The sequence below is a fragment of the Rhinopithecus roxellana genome, chromosome 1 (genome assembly GCF_007565055.1).
Source record: "Rhinopithecus roxellana isolate Shanxi Qingling chromosome 1, ASM756505v1, whole genome shotgun sequence".
NCBI lineage: Eukaryota > Metazoa > Chordata > Mammalia > Primates > Cercopithecidae > Rhinopithecus > Rhinopithecus roxellana.
In genome coordinates, this window is record NC_044549.1 from 115,147,278 (window position 1) to 115,164,500 (window position 17,223).

The window sequence follows — 17,223 nt, forward strand, 5'->3', positions numbered from 1 at the left end:
ACTGTCAGATAGAACTGCCAGAGATGATGAAGATATTCTGTGTCACTGAGGATGATATCCACCAGCCACATGGGGCTACTGAACACCTGAAATGTGCTTGTGTACCCAAGAAACTAAATTTAAAATTTTAATTTTAATTCATTTAAATAAAAATAACCACAGATGGCTAGTTGTTCCCATATTGGACAGCACAGGACTAGAGAAAGGAGGCAATAAGCAAGTAAACAGAGGTAATGACAAAATGTGAAGCTTATTCAGAAAAAGCACAAAGTTCTGGTTTAGGAATAGCAGGGCGGGGCCAAGGGGTGGGGTTGGGGGCTTGACTGGAGAGTTATGGAAAATGTGTTGAAGAGGAAAACAGCCTGTTAAGAATTGGAGGCTACCGTAGGAGCTTGGGTTTTGAGGTAATTTTCCTTTACAGTTTTTGAAAGAACATTGTGACTGGCTACTATGTGGAAAATATGTGAGCCTACATAAAAATGCTTCGTGGGTGTGTGTGTGTGAGTGTGTGTGTGTGAGTGTGTGTGTGTGTGTGTGTTGGCTTGAATGAATTTACTAGTTTAGCTCTTCTCCCCATAAGTATATCATCTTTAATATTAGTGTGTACATATATTCAAAAGAAAAACGTACTCTGCATCAATATTAATTCATCTAAAATGAACAATATACATACATATGTTCTTGAGCTTTTTTAAGTACAGGAGAAAGGAAACAACCTCCTAAACATATTGATAATACAAAAGAATTCTGTAGTTCGATCTCATACACACACCTTTAAGAAGTACCTATACAATTACATAAATGAAATAGATGCATATAAAGATAACAGATTATCCTTAGACTTGTGAGAGTTCAATTTCCAATTGTAGAAGGCAGAAAAGGAGAAACTTAAATAAATTGGAAATGCAACCACAAAACTGACTCAAGGCAACAAAAAAAAAAAAGGACATTTTTGAGAAAACGGAAGCAAGTGGGGTTAATTAATTAACATAGGGAAAAGAAGATTAATAAATTATTGTGAGGATGTTTAGAACTTCTATTCAGAGAATATGGCATAGTTGGGTTACATTAACACTGGAGAAAGAACTAAAGCCAGCAGACTAAAACTGCAGAAGATGCTATTTATGGCTGTGAAACTCTGTAATCAGTGAGGAAAGCAGAGCAATGTCCTTCTGTGGAGGTCTTTAAAACAGAATAGATTCTCATCAGTCTCGTTTGAAAGGTTTAAGTGTGATCCTGCCTAAAGGCAAGGTGATGAACGGAATGACTTTTCAAGGTCTCAGCCAGTCAGCCCAGTGAGACCACACAGCTGATTGTGGGCTGTGATTTTTTTTTGTTTACCCATATCTTATTGTTTTACACCACCATGTGGCCACACTGAGTAGAAATGTTATAAATTTTGAATCTGAACATAGGCCTTGAGACATGTCAACAGTATTTTCTCATATTCTTAGAATTGCACAGTCTGTTTAGAAATATTCAATCTGTAAAAGCACCTAACATAAATGTGCTTGTACTCATAATCCTTTTGTGGTATTAATTACAAATAAGCAAATAAAACTGGTACCTATTTGATTAATAATAATATGTCACATTATTTTATTGTGCATTTGCCATTCTATAGGAACAAAATTTGATTCACAATAAGCTGAGTTCATAAAATAAAAACCTTTTATTTTATATGTGTATATATTTAAAAACCAGATTCTGGCCCTTTTATACTTAATAGATGTATTAAGTAAATAAAATGTGAACATTTCCTTGCGGGAAAGCAATAACTGCTGACATATGACTGAAGGCATCATGTAAAAAATAATTTTAGATACGACACATTGGGCCAATGTGTTTCCCAATACCTTTCCTCTTCAATTTATGCCATAAATACATCTGCATCAATTAGCATTCATTAAACTCTCATATGAGCTAATTTTTGCATTGGACAAATTAGACTGACAAAGCCCATTCTGTCGCTCCACTACCATGCCACTTTCACTACAAAAGCATTCTCTTCAATATGGACTGTGAGATAGCTCTAAGGCCAGACTGCTTCTGCTAGAATCCTAGTAAGCTATGTAATTCTGTTCGTCTCAGGCTCTTTGTAAGATAGAATTCAATTTTTTGAATTTGTATAAATAAATAAGATAATGCGTAGTTGTTAATTCAACAAATACTTATTGCGTGACTACCATGACAGGCACTTTTCTAGGCACAGGGGATACAGCAGTGAATAAAACAGACAAAAATCTCTGCCCTTGGGGACCTTACGTTCCAGTAAAGAGTCAGATAGCAAATATTTTTGGCTTTGTGAGAGACAGGATTTCCTTTGCAACTGCTCAACTCTGCCATTGCTGCACGAAAGCAGTCATAGACAGCGTGTAAGCAGTGCACAAATGAATGAGCATTGCTGTGTTCCATTAACACGTAATTTATAAACACAGGTAGCAGACCAGATGGGACCCACAGACCATAATCTGCTGACCCTGCAGTAAGGGAAGACAGCAATAAACACCACCAAAACTAGTACAAACGAAATAAACTTTATGTTGAATGGTGATAAGTAGCATGGAAAAAGCACAACAAGTGAGGGTATGAATAGTGTTGGAATCTGGCCAGGGTAGTTCTCACTGAGAAAATGACACCTACAAACGAAGGAGGTGAGCAAGAGAGTCATAAGAATGTATAGGGAAAGAGCATTTCAGGAGAAGCACTGTCATGTGCAAAATCCCAGAAGCAATAGTATGGCCATTCTTTGTGAGGGACAGCGGGATGGACCCTGTCTGGAGCAGAGTGAGCTAAGAAGAAGGTAGTTGAAAATGAGGTCAGAGAAGCAATGTGTGTCCAGATGATACAGGACTCAAATGCCATTATAAAGGGGTTAGTTTTTTACTCCGAGAGAGATAGGAAGCTTTGCAGTTTTAAGCACAGGAGTGACCTGCTCTAGCACCCTAATTTTAATGGGATCAGTCTGACTATTGTGTTGAGAATAAACCGATGGAGAAGCAGGGAGCTGTTGCAGTAATCCAGGTGAGAGATTATGGACCAGATGATAATGCTGGAGATGGTGAGAAGTGGCAAGATTCTCATGTAGGTTAAAGAGAGCCTGACCAGGATTTTATCTTGCAATGGATAGGGAATATGAGAGAGAGGAGTCGATGGTGATGCCAAGGTTTTTTGTCTGAAAAATTAGGTAGATGGTGACTACTAGAGGTTGGGGAGATGAAGTAAGGAAGATCTGTGTCTCCAGTGTGATTAAGTTAAATTTCATACCTTTTAGGTGTCTAAGTAGAGATGTCTAAAAGGCAGTTTCTACAAGATTCTGCAGATCCAGGAAGAGGTTTAGCCTCAGGATATACATATAAGACTTGTCAATGTATAGATGCTATTTAAAACCATGAAACTCATGAATTCACCAAGAAAGACAGAGAAAAGGTCCAGGCATTGCATCCTGAGACACTCCAAAGTTAGGAATCTAGGGAGATGGGAAGATAACTGCAAGGAAGGCCGAAAAGAGCAACCAGAAAGATAGGAGGAAAACCCAAAATAATGGCACAGTGGAAGCCAAGTGGGAGCGTGTACACAGAATGAAGGCATGAGCTATTGTATGACTTGCAACTGAGAATGCATAGAAAATGAAGATTGAAAATTAAACCATTACATTGGGCAATACAGAGACGATTAGTGGTACGGACAAGAGCAGTTTCAGTGACGTGGTGGGAATGACAGCCCTGCTGGAGTGAGTCGCAGAGACAACAGAAAGAGAAAAATTACAAGTAGAGAAAGCACACAGCTTTTTCAAGAGTGCGAGGTTTTCCAGTTTGCTTTTTAACAGTGAAGGGAAGAATTCAGGTGATAATTGGAATGGAGGACACAGAGCAAGAAAAGCTTTTGGGGTATTTTGTTTTGTTTTAAAAGGAAGAAACAACAGCATTTATGTATGCTGGCAGAAAAGCTCCAGGAGAAAATGAGAAATGAAAAGAGAGAGAAGAAACTAGAAGAGTGAGAGACTTGGTGGAGCAGTTTCCATGAGTAGGCGCAATTGGATGAGATCTAGTGCAGAAGTAGATGGGTTAGGTTTACACTCTGCTCCATAAAGTGCTTAACATGGTGTTTATCACTTCGTAAAGGCTCAAAATTAGCAAACGTTAAGCCACTGACTGTCAGTTAAAAAGTTTGCCTTCCATGATCTTATAGCTCCAGTGCAGGTACAGCATTCAGTACATTAATGAAAATAAGATGAATAGAATCATGACAATGAAATGAAAATAGTTGGAAGCAACATTGAATCACATTGACTAGCACCTAGATATTGTTCTAATGGTAGAGGGATACCTGAAGGAGAATAGAAAGAATGACGGGTTACTGTTTACATTTGATTCATGGGATGAGTCTGCTGGAACCAGGATCTCACATGGTACTTGACTCCTTATGGATGCTCAGTGGGTTGATCAATTAATTATCTTGCCTTTTATAAATTCAGCATGATGAACACCCCATGGCTCTTGCCTCACAAATGTTGCATGACACAATGTCATTTCCATGCACTTTTAATACTATTTCACTAATTTTCACCAATTCATGAGGGCTGAGCAGTAGGGCAGAGCTACAATGGAGAACCAGACAAAGGAAGGTGGGTGGTAAAAGCACAGCTGCCATTTCCACGGGGAAGAAAAAGGGGCTTGGAGCAACTACAATCTGAATTGTGTTCCAAACATGAACACAGCTCTATGAATACATGCCAGGTATTGAAAGAAATACATCATACTTATGAAATATATCTCAGCTAATATGGAGCTTTAGGAAATCATTTTTTATTATTTAACTTTAGTATCCTTTTGCTCTTATAAAACTTATGCTTCACTGAGGTATGGCAGGTAAAGAATTTCAATGCATCTTAATTCTTCACGGTTTCAATATAAATTTGGAGTTGTGTTCCTTTAAAAAAGACTTGAACCCCCAGGTGAAAAAGCACACTTAAGAATGTAGCAAACAACGTGACAACATATAATTATAGAAAAAGCAACTTTTGCAAAACATTAATAAAAATGCTAAAAATTCTAATTTTACAATGTTGAACACAAAACCAAATCACCAAAAGCATTAAAAAATCAAGAAAGCCTTAGAAACCCACTGGGGTGATCTACCTCCTTCTCTTTCACAATTGTCCTAACCCAAAAATGACAATAACTAACATTATAAAAATTCTTATCAATTTATCTTTTACTTAAGTTTAGTTACTGGACTCTGCTCGGTAATATTAGTGCATGTTATATTGTCCCTTGAAGAGAAAATAGCAGATTGAAATATCTAAGGGGACCTGTGGCTGGAATGTGTGCGTGCTGGCATCGGATATTGATTGACAGTTATATAAATGCCCACCATGGCTTGATCAACCTACTAATTTTCTTATGTTAGAGTTAAACTACCCCAACTTGTTTTTTATAAATAAAATCTTTAGGAACACAGTCACACTAATTCGTTTATGTATTGTCTATAGCTGCTTCTGCAAAGCAAAGTTGAGTAGCTGTGAAACTACATGGCCCACAAAACTTAAAATAGTTACTATCGACCCTTTACAGGAAAAGTTTGCCCACCCTTGATTTAACTAATGGCTGGATACTTCTTAAGCAATGTTTGTTGAACCATATTGAAATCCAAATGCTAATGGTAGAAGGAATCACATTGCAGACCAAATTGTCACCTAAGTGTACCCTACTCCTGTAAATATAGGGCGTGTTGTCCTTGAAAGTAAAATTTCTATATTTTCCATTGATTTCTTAAATTCAGAATTTATTAAATGAAATTCTATTAAACAACAGGCACCTCCATGTCAAGTAAACTTTCTTTTTAGGTTGTTAAGAAAGGAAAACGTTTCCATGTGCTTCTATCACAATGTAAACATTTGAAATACACTTTTGTTCCTCTACAGTCTATGATTTTTATACCTTGTTTCTGTCCCATTCATATTCACACAACATCAAAACCTCCTACCTCTCTTTACCTTATCATTAAGAGCTTTGGAAAATATAAAAGGATTCTTAAAATATTAGCTATTCTTAAATTATTGTCATTTATTTTGAAATGTCAGTGGGCAGCTTCTTTCCAATACTACATGTGTTAAATATATATACACACACACACACACACACACACATACACACACACAGAGAGAGAGAGAGAGAGAGAGAGCTGAATAACCCTCCGGTTGGTGGTATTTGTTTCCACCGTTGATTTTTAGAGTCCTAATTTTTCTCTGTCCTGAAGAAGAATCTAAACATTTAAATTATTTAAAAAGAGTAAGTTTATAGCTGCTATGCCTTAGACAACTTATATTTAGAAAAGGAAAATTTCTAATTCAATTTACAATGATGTCAAGAAACTACACATATCTGCAGGCAAAGATAACAAAAACATTCAGGGGTACACAGTCACAGCTCTACTTAAATAAATAAACTTTTGGTACTAGTGATTAGGTACACAGGATTCTTATATGTTTAATTGGCTAACGTGACAATTTGGAATTACTTCAAGTCACATTTAATTAGATCTGGAATCTCTGGAGAAAGAAATAGAGAGACCTAGCAGAGAAATAGTCATAAAAGTAAACTGTTTATCCAAAGGGTACTAAGTAATGGATTAATATCTATTGCACAATAGTTTTTAATATCCCCTCAATTTAATAAGATTAATGCAGCAAGTGTACACACTAGACATTAAAATCAATTCAATTACACACAAATTTGTGGGGAGAGGATTCTTCCTTGAATTGGAGATTTTTTTTTATTTTCTGTTTTCAGGTGACTAATAAGAGGTGAATAATATTTAACTCAGGTAAAGTCTGAGATATGCTTAAATACCAATCTAATAGTTAGCTATATATGCTATGCTAGGTTTGAAGACCTAAAAGTTCCTAACATCTGTGTCACTCTATAAGTGCTTTGAAGCTTAATATAGGCCAACCAAAACAAAACATTATCTCATAATCTTTAAATATTCTTATACTGTACAAATTTAAAAACCACCTAGAAGACAAATAACTTATTGCTTCTCTTTTATAGTTTTGGTTTATCTAACCCCCCAAAAAAACCCTACTTTCAACATTCTAAAATGTGCTTTGTGTTTCGCTTAATATTAGTCTAGACAAATTTATACATTAAAAATCATCTTCCTCCATATTTGTATATAGTGCCTGTTATGATTTTCCTTCTGTCCTATACATTTGTGTTTTTTTAAAAAAAAAAATCTGTCCTTGTTCTTAGGAGTGCCATGATTGCTGACTACATGTTCTGGCTTGGTGGAGGAAGGGAACAGAGCATAAGCAAGCTCATCAGACTGTATTGGCAGGTAAAAATTGATGTCCCAACTAGGGAGGAGAAACCCATCTCATTTTTAGGGCTGAAATGAAAGATTGGTGCTTAAAAGACTGCAGGAAAAGGTAGCTCTGGGTATATCAATCAGAAGGAAGCTACCGAATAATAATGTATTTATAATGAAGTAGAATTTCTAAGAGTAATTCTAGAGGCAAAATTCAAGGTTGTTAACCCGTGGCCCATACTTCAGTTTTACAACTCAATATAAATTTTGGAGATCCCAGGAACGACTTTTCCAGGCATGCTATTATAATAATAGGATTCTTTAAAATATGAACATTGTATTTTCATAGATTCTTATTGATCTATGGCCTGTAAAAACAGATGCTAGAATATTAATTACATAATAAAGGAAAAATGCAAAGATCAGATGTATTTGTTTACTATTTACTATTTGAAACACTTAACCAATAGCAAATTGCAAATCTTGTTTCTCATTTATTATTCAAAATGGCAGCAAGAAGTCATACCAAAGGTCAATCAGATGCCAAGAAGAAAGTCATAATTTCTTAGACATATAAGTAAGAATTTTGGATTTATTAGTTCAATCTCATTTATAAGACATGAATCTGTTCTTGCTTTACCCTCCACCAACAAGCTGTCAATAAGTTTCTGCTGAAGTATATCCAAAATGAAGAGCTCACTTAACCCCCACAAAAATAACATCTGGTTTACTATTAAACTGTTTTCCTCATTTAAAGTGAATTTCTACTCCCTTAAAACTTCCATCCCGTTGTTTCTAGTGAGTCCACATGAACCACATGAAACCCATTTCCAATGAAGTTATTATAAATATTTGAAAATCAACTACAAAAGCCAACTTTCTCCTCCATGTCTTCTCTTCTCCAGACTGTGTGGAGCTTTTTCCTTGTATTTCAAGATGTTTTAATTTAATTGAATATGAACCTTTTGAACCAACCAGAATAAGATGTTCTAAGCCACTAACTGTAAAGTGAGAAATAATCATCAACAGCCTTTTGAAGCTTCCTGGTTTTTTCCTGTCTTTTTTTTCCCCCCCACATTTTCACTACTGTGTCTTGGTCCCTAGTTTTTTGTCTCTCTATATTATATGTTATCTTTGTTAGACATTAAAGTGTCAGATTTATCATACACAATTTCCAGTAACTCACATGGTTCTATCTGGAGATCAATTTACCTTCTATTAAAAAAAAATTTAGATTAGTCCCATCATACTTCAGTTCTGTGATTATTTCAAAATAAAAAAAAACAAATGTTGATCTCCAGGTAGACAAATCTTTAATCCCAAAACAACCTATTACTTCTCTGATAATTTTAAGACTTTCCTAACAGAATCTGGAACACACAAACAGCAGTAATTGCTGATGAACATGTAACTAAATAGCTGTTTAAAAATGCCAGATGGGGAAAATAAGCAAATAATATGGGCTATAGAGATACAAAGAGGACTTTCTTATAAGGATTTCAGAGGCTTTTATAAAGGATTTAAGAGAGGTGGAAAAGAAGTTGTGAATATTGAGGACTGGAAAATATTCAGCAGGCCTGGCATATACTAGGTCCCCAGCGAATGCTTGACTTAATTTAATTATTCATTAAACAAATATATATGAGTACCTATCGTGTTTTCTACATTGAACTAAGAAAATAATAGATCCAGTGTTAGCATAACCTAAGACAAAGTAAGACCTTGGCAGTTTCGTAAATAAAAATTTTGTCTGACCATGTTGTGGTTCGCAAGTGTGATAATTCAGTTTTTACACTCACGTGTGAGACACACCTCCTTCAAATCTTGTTATGTCATCACATTATCCATCTGATGTGAAAAAACTTTTACTGTTTCCTTTAGCTTTCAGAGAACATTAATATCTCTATTTTATTTACCTCAGACTAAGAAAATAATCTCCACTTACCAATGCATGCATGTTTGTGATAGAAAATGAAATAAAATGAATATTTTACTATTACACATTAATAAAAGATAAAAAATAGTTCTCTTTGTATTCCCTTTTTCTTGATTGGATGTAACCTGGTGTAAGGGAAAAGAGCTCTTCTCTAGAAGTCAGGTCTGATTTTGTACAAGTTCTAATACTAACTAGATATTGAACTTAGGGCAAGTTAGTCTCTAAAGGAGTTTTAACTGGAAAGTGAGAATGGCCGGAATAAAGTGTTTGAGAAGGTTTATTCTTAAAGCCCATTTTAGCACTAAAATCTTATCCAAAATCTTAGGCACATCCAAACATGATGTCACTAATTTTGAGGAAAAAAAGAAGCAACATAATTAGAAATCACTTCCTGCAGATAAATTCTATAAATTAACACTCTCTATCAAGCCCCAACATCAGCACAACAAACCATTCAGTCACCCATTATATACTTCCTGCTGCTAACCAGCTCTCCTTCATCTTGTTTCAAATGTATACATTTGAATCCCTAAACCTTGTTCTGTCCCAAATCAGAAGGGGGTATTTAATCCTTGCCAGAGAGTGCCAAGTCTATGCCATCTTTAAAGATATATATGCCCCGCTACCCAATCCACCCTAGCAATTTCACTGATGACTTCAAGAATGTCCCCAAACATCACAGACTAGAGACTGTATTTGCATGCAGTTTTGTAGGCATCCATTAGGGTTAAATAGATAGACACTATTTTCACCACCTTTGCCAGAAGTTACTATACTGTATATCTTCCTTTTCAACCACATAAAATCCATACCATTTTAGTTGGTTATTCTTCTTAACAGGAAATGGAAAATTTCAGAATGTAAAAATTTGAGAACACGTCTATATTTACTTTTATACATGGTTGACTTACAAACTCTCAGATGCAAAAGAATGGACCTTTGCTTTGGTGGACTCAAGAACCTTTCAATTGCATTAGGAACATTTTTCATATCATCAATGCAGCAAGGAAAAGAAAGGCATAAAGCACTGTACTGTATGACAGCTCACACTGGGATATATCACTTTGAATAAGTGTTTGCACAAGTTATTCTATAATAGTGTCACCTCTTCAGAGCTAGAGAGGGTTGAAAATAACTTGTCATGACTGTACTTGCACGCAATGCCTCTGCAACCCGATATCCAGGCAGCTGTAATCAGCCATTCTCCTTGAGAACACCTGGAGACCTCACCACACTCCTGAACTAATTAGCAAAATAGAAAGTACCAAGTCGGGCTGAGACTAAGCTATTTTTGAAAGAGCTGCCCTATAGTGTTTATATATTGGTCCTACACTAATTTTATTACAAGAAGAACTTTATATTAAACTCTAGTCCACCTCTCCCTGCTCCTTACATCCAGGACTAGTTTTAATAACATGAAAAAAACAAGCAAGCTTACTCCATCTTCCACTCCCCTGTTCTGTCCTGCTGCATTCACTTTCAACCACATTCTGAGGCACAAAAGTTTTCATGTGTGTGTCTTTAACTCATGTAATATGAATAACAAAGCCAACCCTGGTCTGCACTCCTCAGCGAAGTGAAGTGAGAAAAGGTAACAGCTAATTGTATCACAGAACTCCCACAAAACAAGTGCAGAGGAACCCCACTAAACAGGGGCATGCTGCCTCATCAGCTCATCACCTACCTTAATGGTTCTTTTTTCCTTTAATTTTTTTGAGTTATAGACCCCTCTGAGAATCTAATTCATTTATAAGCATCCACCTAGAACAATACTCATAAACACATACACACGAAATATGTACTTACTTTTTATCTCATTGGATTGGAAATTGATATCCTATACATAGTCAGAATACCAGAACAGCATTTACAGAAAATTATGGTTTTCCCACTCTTGTGAGAAGGCTTTTGTAGCTTTTCTAGATCAAGGAATTGAAATATTTCATATTGCATCAATTTCAACATTTCATTTAAATGTCAATAACAGGTAAAATCCTGATTCACAAAGTCTCTACTAGCAAATGGAGTTAGAACTCCAATACTACACAATATCTCAGATGGGTCAGCATGAATCAAGAATTACCAAAATTTTCAAATAAAATTTATAATACGTGATTTCTTTTGTCCTCGAATAAATGAGGTCATCTTTGTTAGGCTTATATCATCAAGGCTATCTATGTCAGCAATTTGTTTCCATTTTAAGGCTGTCTGAACAAAGAGTGACCTTCATAAGAGATAAGCCACTTGCCAAGTGTCTGTAAATTTTTGTCCCCAGAAACTCTCAAGTCTTCGTCAGTCTCACCTTCAGTGTTGGAAAATCTATATTGTTATTTGACTTCAGTCACCTCATTTAGAGTAGCTGCTTGGCCAAAAAAAAAAAGCTTATAGTTTTTCGGCAGGATCTCTAATAGTAACTTCAGCATTTTCAATCAAAAGATTTGTTTAATATATGTGCCTAAGATATCAGCCATTGCAAAGCCAGTCCTGGAATTTCTCACCATCAAATTATTCTCAGAAGGAGTTTTCTTTTTTCTTAAAAAATTGTAAAAAAAAAAAAAAAAAAACAACCAAACTAAATCAGATCTAAATCTCTTCTCTGGATTGTCAACAAACTTCTCTAAAAGGAAAGAACCTCATGGTGTGCTCTTGTATCTTGATAAAGATCTACTGAAAAGGCACTAATTCAAGCTCTTGGCTCCGAAGAAGCTGAAGACTTTCACAGCAGTAGAAAGACCTCTTTTGGGATTGCTGGAAGAGCTGTTGACACCAACACAGGCCCGTGTAGAAAGCGTGACATGTGGAGCATCTTTCTTCAGTGAAGCAGCAGAGGCTGAGGCAGTGCCAGCTTCACAGGTCTTCCATCTGTGCAGAGAACACCAAGACTTCCCATCCAATTCAAGCTGCACTTGGCATTGAAATGTTTCCCATCTCATAGCTATCAATGGCCTATATGGGTTCCAAAGGCAGCTTACCAAAAAGAAATATCTCTTTGGCGTGATTAGTCCTACTCTCAAAGGACAAAACCAGGAGCTGGCTGAACTGAGAGACAAAAGATTTTCCACAGCCACATGCTCAAAGATGGCCCATAGTTTGGGCCCTAATGCCTTTCTATGGACTTCAAGGTTCACAGACCACAGACTAAGACTCTTTTACAAGTCCTTCTCTTTACATCATTGTCACTATTGCGACAACCCCTTTTCTTTTTGCTATTAGGTCTACCAGGAGGCATTTACTGCTTCTAACACTCAAAGCAAAATATACCACCCACAATGTTATTGTCATATAGTGCCTCCATAAACTGCACCATGGTCATTCAAGCTTGAAACCTTTGCAATAGTGTCCAGACTCTTCTTAAGTTAGTGGATACCTTTATTATTTACTCTCAAACTATATTTGTCATTCATACTCATTCAACAAATATTAATTTAGTGACTGTGTGTAAGGCACTGGGGTATATGTTGGAGATACAGGAGTGAACAAAATAGGCATCACCTGTCTTCAGGGAGCATATATTCTAGCACAAACTATTTACCAGGAAAAGCTACAGACTATAAGGTACTTAAATTATATATCACCTCCTGTTAATCTGCTTTCAAAATGCACCGCCATCAAAATTCATTGCAAAAAGCAGCTCAATAAAGATTTGTTAAATCAATCAATCAAATTAAATATTGGTTTGACGTGAAGCTCAAACCAATAACATTTGACATGAAAATATTTTGGCATAGTTGTTTCACGATTTTTAAAACCAGTGATTAATGAATCCAATGAACATTTTGCTAGGTATGTGCACATGTGTTCTAAGTTCACAATTGTAAACAACTTTTGTACTTCGGTTGAGTTTAGGATCAATAGAATTTTTGAAGAAAGTTGCAGGTTTCCAATAGATCTTTTAGGCTCATTAATTTTAGTGCTCAGAGGTATCTTCCTGGAAGTTCCAAGTTCTTAGCCTACTAACTGCTTCTTTCAAACATGACAATCAAGGGAGCAGCAAGTAAATAGATTTCTCTAAACAGACCAGAGAATGATGTACAATAAATTAATACTAAACATGTTTTGATTACATATACTAATAATGATGGCTTTTTTCTCTTCTATTCTTTGTTTCTCTTCTTGATATTGCAAAATCATCCCAATATTACTCATTTACATGGTAAACATGTATGATAACCCCCAATAAATACAAAGTCTTCAACATGAAATTACAGGCAAAGTAAGGTCAAGGAACTGAAAATATTTTTTATCTTTAACAAAACACCTATATTTTCTGGAGAAATGTGCTTTATCTGAAGATTTGCTTCCATGTGAAAAATTTTTCCACAGAAAGGAACAAAATAGCAATACCATCTGAATATTTCTCTTAGTGGCCTATATTTAGAGTATATTTATTTATTTGGCCCTGTCAGGCAGAGAGTTTCTAAATTATTTGCATGAGGAATGTCTGAAAGCAGCCCAGGTCCTATAGTATTTAGATTAGATATAATTTGAGAAGCACTAAAGACACTCACCCAAAAATATTTTCCCCATCAATTCCTATGTATCATACTTAAATTCTTATCATTTGGCATTGAGTCTCCAGTCAGCCCCAGGTCATATGCAGAAGAAATTTTATCTAGAAGTGTTTAACTAAGTACATTGTTACCTCTGAATAGAATTGTAAAAATTAGTTTTTTTGAGCTTTCTTAGTCTTCTTTGAAAGGTGAAAGAAGAATTCTATAATAATAAGATATAGGGAAAGGTAAGGTCTAATGAGAAAATTTGACAGAAATATAGGAATATAGGAAATGTAGGCCAACCAGAAGTACCTTTTGAAGGCAAAGGACATCTGTGCTTAATTCTGTCAAGGAAAGGAAGCAAAGGAAAATAGGTATCATGGAGCGGTAGAAAAAGGTTGGGCCTGAGATTCAGGAAATTTAACTTCTAGTTCCAAAGCTGACTCAATTTTTAATAAATCACTGCAGTTTTTTATTAGCCAGCTACTGCTGCAATAATACTGCGTAACAAACCACTCTAAAACTCAGTGTCTTACCAAATAAACATGTTGGCTCAAATTTGACTAGTTGAGGCTAATCTCAACTGGACTTGGCTTACCTCCAAGCTGCAGAGAGGTCCAAGTGTATTTCACATATCTTTCACTCTCTTTTGTCCAGTGATTACCTGATGCAGGTTCTTTTTATGGCAAAATGCAGGATTCCAAGAGAGAAAGCCAAACCATACAAGCACATTTTAAGCCTCTGCTCATACCATCGTTGCTAACATTCTATTAGTCAAAGCAAGCCACACCTTCAAGCCCAAGAGCAAAGGGTAGATCCTTCTGCCCACTACAAAGCCAAGACAAAGGGGTGGAGTTGATGTTGCAACAGGGAGGGGAAACACTGAGACCCACAACTCAATCTACCAAAATTGCTCTAGGCCTTCGTTTCTGCTTCTGTTGGCCTTCCAATGAGGAAGTTGGCCTAGGTTAGTGGTTCTTAAACACCAGTCTAGTAACCAACTGCATCAAAGTCACTTAGAAAAACATTTAAAATATTAGATTCCTAGAGTTGAGTGGGATACTAAAAACTGTATTTTTCTATTGTCCCCCTTCAACCAGGTGATTCTAATGCACAACCCCAGGCATATGTCTCAAAAGCTATTTCCAATTTTTAAGTTAGTGACCAACTTAGCCCACCATAGAGTTTATCTGGGACTGCCCAATGTGCAAAGATATGACATTGGGTGAACTGCACAGGTGATCCTGCCTACCTGACAATGCAATTTAAATAATTTATAAGACCCAGATTCTCCCCTCCATCTTCCCACTATGCAGATTACCTCCCAGTAGATTAGGCAACTTATGTTTCCCATTGTTAACAGTTAATAACTGCTGTCCCCTTCTCCCCATGATGTCAGTCAGATTTTCCTGTGTACTTCACATCCCTGAAGCAAACCTCTTGGCTGCTTAAGTGTCATAGACAACAATGGGCATGCAATGTTCTTTAGTCTCTTGCCTACAAAGAAATTTGTCTATTAAGCTAGACAATATTAAAATTGCCAGTTTATGAATTATCATATTTTTCAATTAGAAGACAGACTAAAAAGGAAGTATCCAAATTGAGGTGAGAGGTAAAAGAGAGCTTCCTTTCCTGGGTCCTGCAAAAAGATAAATGTAGAAATAAATTTCTCATCTAATTATTCATTCCTGTTTATATATTCTTTAATGATATGTTTCCATGGTTACCAGTGTTGTTAAATGCTGCCTGTGTTTCATTTTGCTTTGATGCTATTTGAGGTAGTATGCCAGTAGGAGAGGTTCACTTTTAAATGAAAGATGTAATTGAGGCATGTATTTGATCCAAGGTTGAGTGTTCCCATGAAGGAGATAGTGACCGTGACATTATTTGCTGGTTGTATAGTTTTGTGTAGTTTTTCTATTGATGTTCTGTGAGTGCTGCAGGCATTAGAAAGGAAGGGAAGAAAGGAGGAGGGAGAGAGGGAAGAACCTGAACCATACACACATATAAATTAATGTGTATATATTTTCCTACCTTTATATATATATATATATATAGAGAGAGAGAGAGAGAGAGAGAGACATTGATTTAGCTGGACTGTCAAGTAAGTGAGGTTGCTTTTTACCACCCCATTCCTCTCTTCTCCTCATGCTATCCCCACTTCAACCCAACATGTACATGCCAACAGGCAGTTTTTGTTCGAAAATGGGTTTTCAATTGCTTTGCCTCAATGTGAATTTCAGCCACAATGCCACCTCTCTGGAGGTTTTTTGCCTTTGAAGCCTCACCTCTCACTGAGAAATAAATGGCTTTATCCCCTGCTACCAACACAATGTCAGGCATCCAGATCATACAAGAATTTGAGGGCAGTAATCCTTGCTAGTGCCTCAGAATATGCCCTGCAAGGGGCAGCATGCTTCACTTGCACATCAGCCTTCTCTGTACATTGATAATTAAGGCTTGTTAGAAAATTCAGGCATCAGAGCTGATACAATCACCCCTTCTCAGGTGGCTGAGGCAGGAGAATCACTGGAGTCCAGGAGTAGTTAGAAGCTATCACAGTGGTCCCCAACCTTTTTGGTAATAGGGACCAGTTTTGTGAAAGACAATTTTTCCATAAATCAGGGTGGGGGGATGGTTTCAAGATGATTCAAGCACATTACACTTATTGTGCACTTTATTTTCATTACTATCATTGTGATACATAATGAAATAATTATACAACTCACCATAATGTAGGATTAGTGGGAGCCCTGAGCTTGTTTCCCTGCAACTACACAGTCCCATCTGGGGATGATGGGAAACAGTGACAGATCATCAGGCATTAGATACTCAAAAGAAGCTCATAAACTAGATCCCTCGCCTGAGCAGTTCACAATAGGGTTCATGCTCCTATGAGAATCTAATACCACTGTTGATCTGACAGGAGGTGGAGCTCAGGCAGTAATGCCAGCAATGGGGAGCAGCTGTAAATACAGATAAAGCTTCTCACTGGCCCGCTGCTCACCTTCTGCTATGTGACCTGGTTGGGGATCTCTGAGCTATAGTAGGCTGTAACCACACCCGTGAATAGCCACTGCACTCCAGCCTGGGCAACATAATGAGACTCCATCACTATAAAAATAACAAATAAATAAACCAAAAAATTCAGACATCATAAAAAGCAAAACAATTAATCCTCAGTGACCCCTTAGTAATGTTTATTTTGTATCTTCTTCAGAAATGTCTATTTTTTCAAAATATTCCTGGTTCGGTGTTTCAGTATTATTAGTAGGTGACAGCAGAAGCCCACATCATTTAAATGCAGCTTTTTCTTTATTCTTTTTGCCTCCTAAATAGCTTTTGGGTTTCTGGTGGTTTTTATAGGAGAAAAAAAAGTTACTTCCAAATTTCTTTTCATTTTCTCTCATTTGAGAAAGATATGGGCTTAGAGATGTAAAGCAATTCAGGTCTTCCTTTACTTTAACAAATTTAGGTCTAGAT

General features: G+C 36.4%; 1 protein-coding gene and 1 non-coding gene across 2 annotated transcripts in view; both read left to right on the forward strand.

Moving 5' to 3' along the window:
• SPATA16 (spermatogenesis associated 16) overlaps positions 1-17,223 on the forward strand; it is a 266,735-nt gene that overhangs the window by 176,029 nt on the left and 73,483 nt on the right. The window contains exon 5 of the mRNA XM_010383875.1: positions 7,257-7,341. Coding sequence (XP_010382177.1) covers positions 7,257-7,341 — 85 coding nt within the window. The remainder of the gene's footprint in view (positions 1-7,256; positions 7,342-17,223) is intronic.
• On the forward strand, positions 9,065-9,165 carry LOC115892263. Its single transcript, XR_004052162.1, has one exon. It is a non-coding gene; the product is annotated as a small nucleolar RNA U13 (small nucleolar RNA).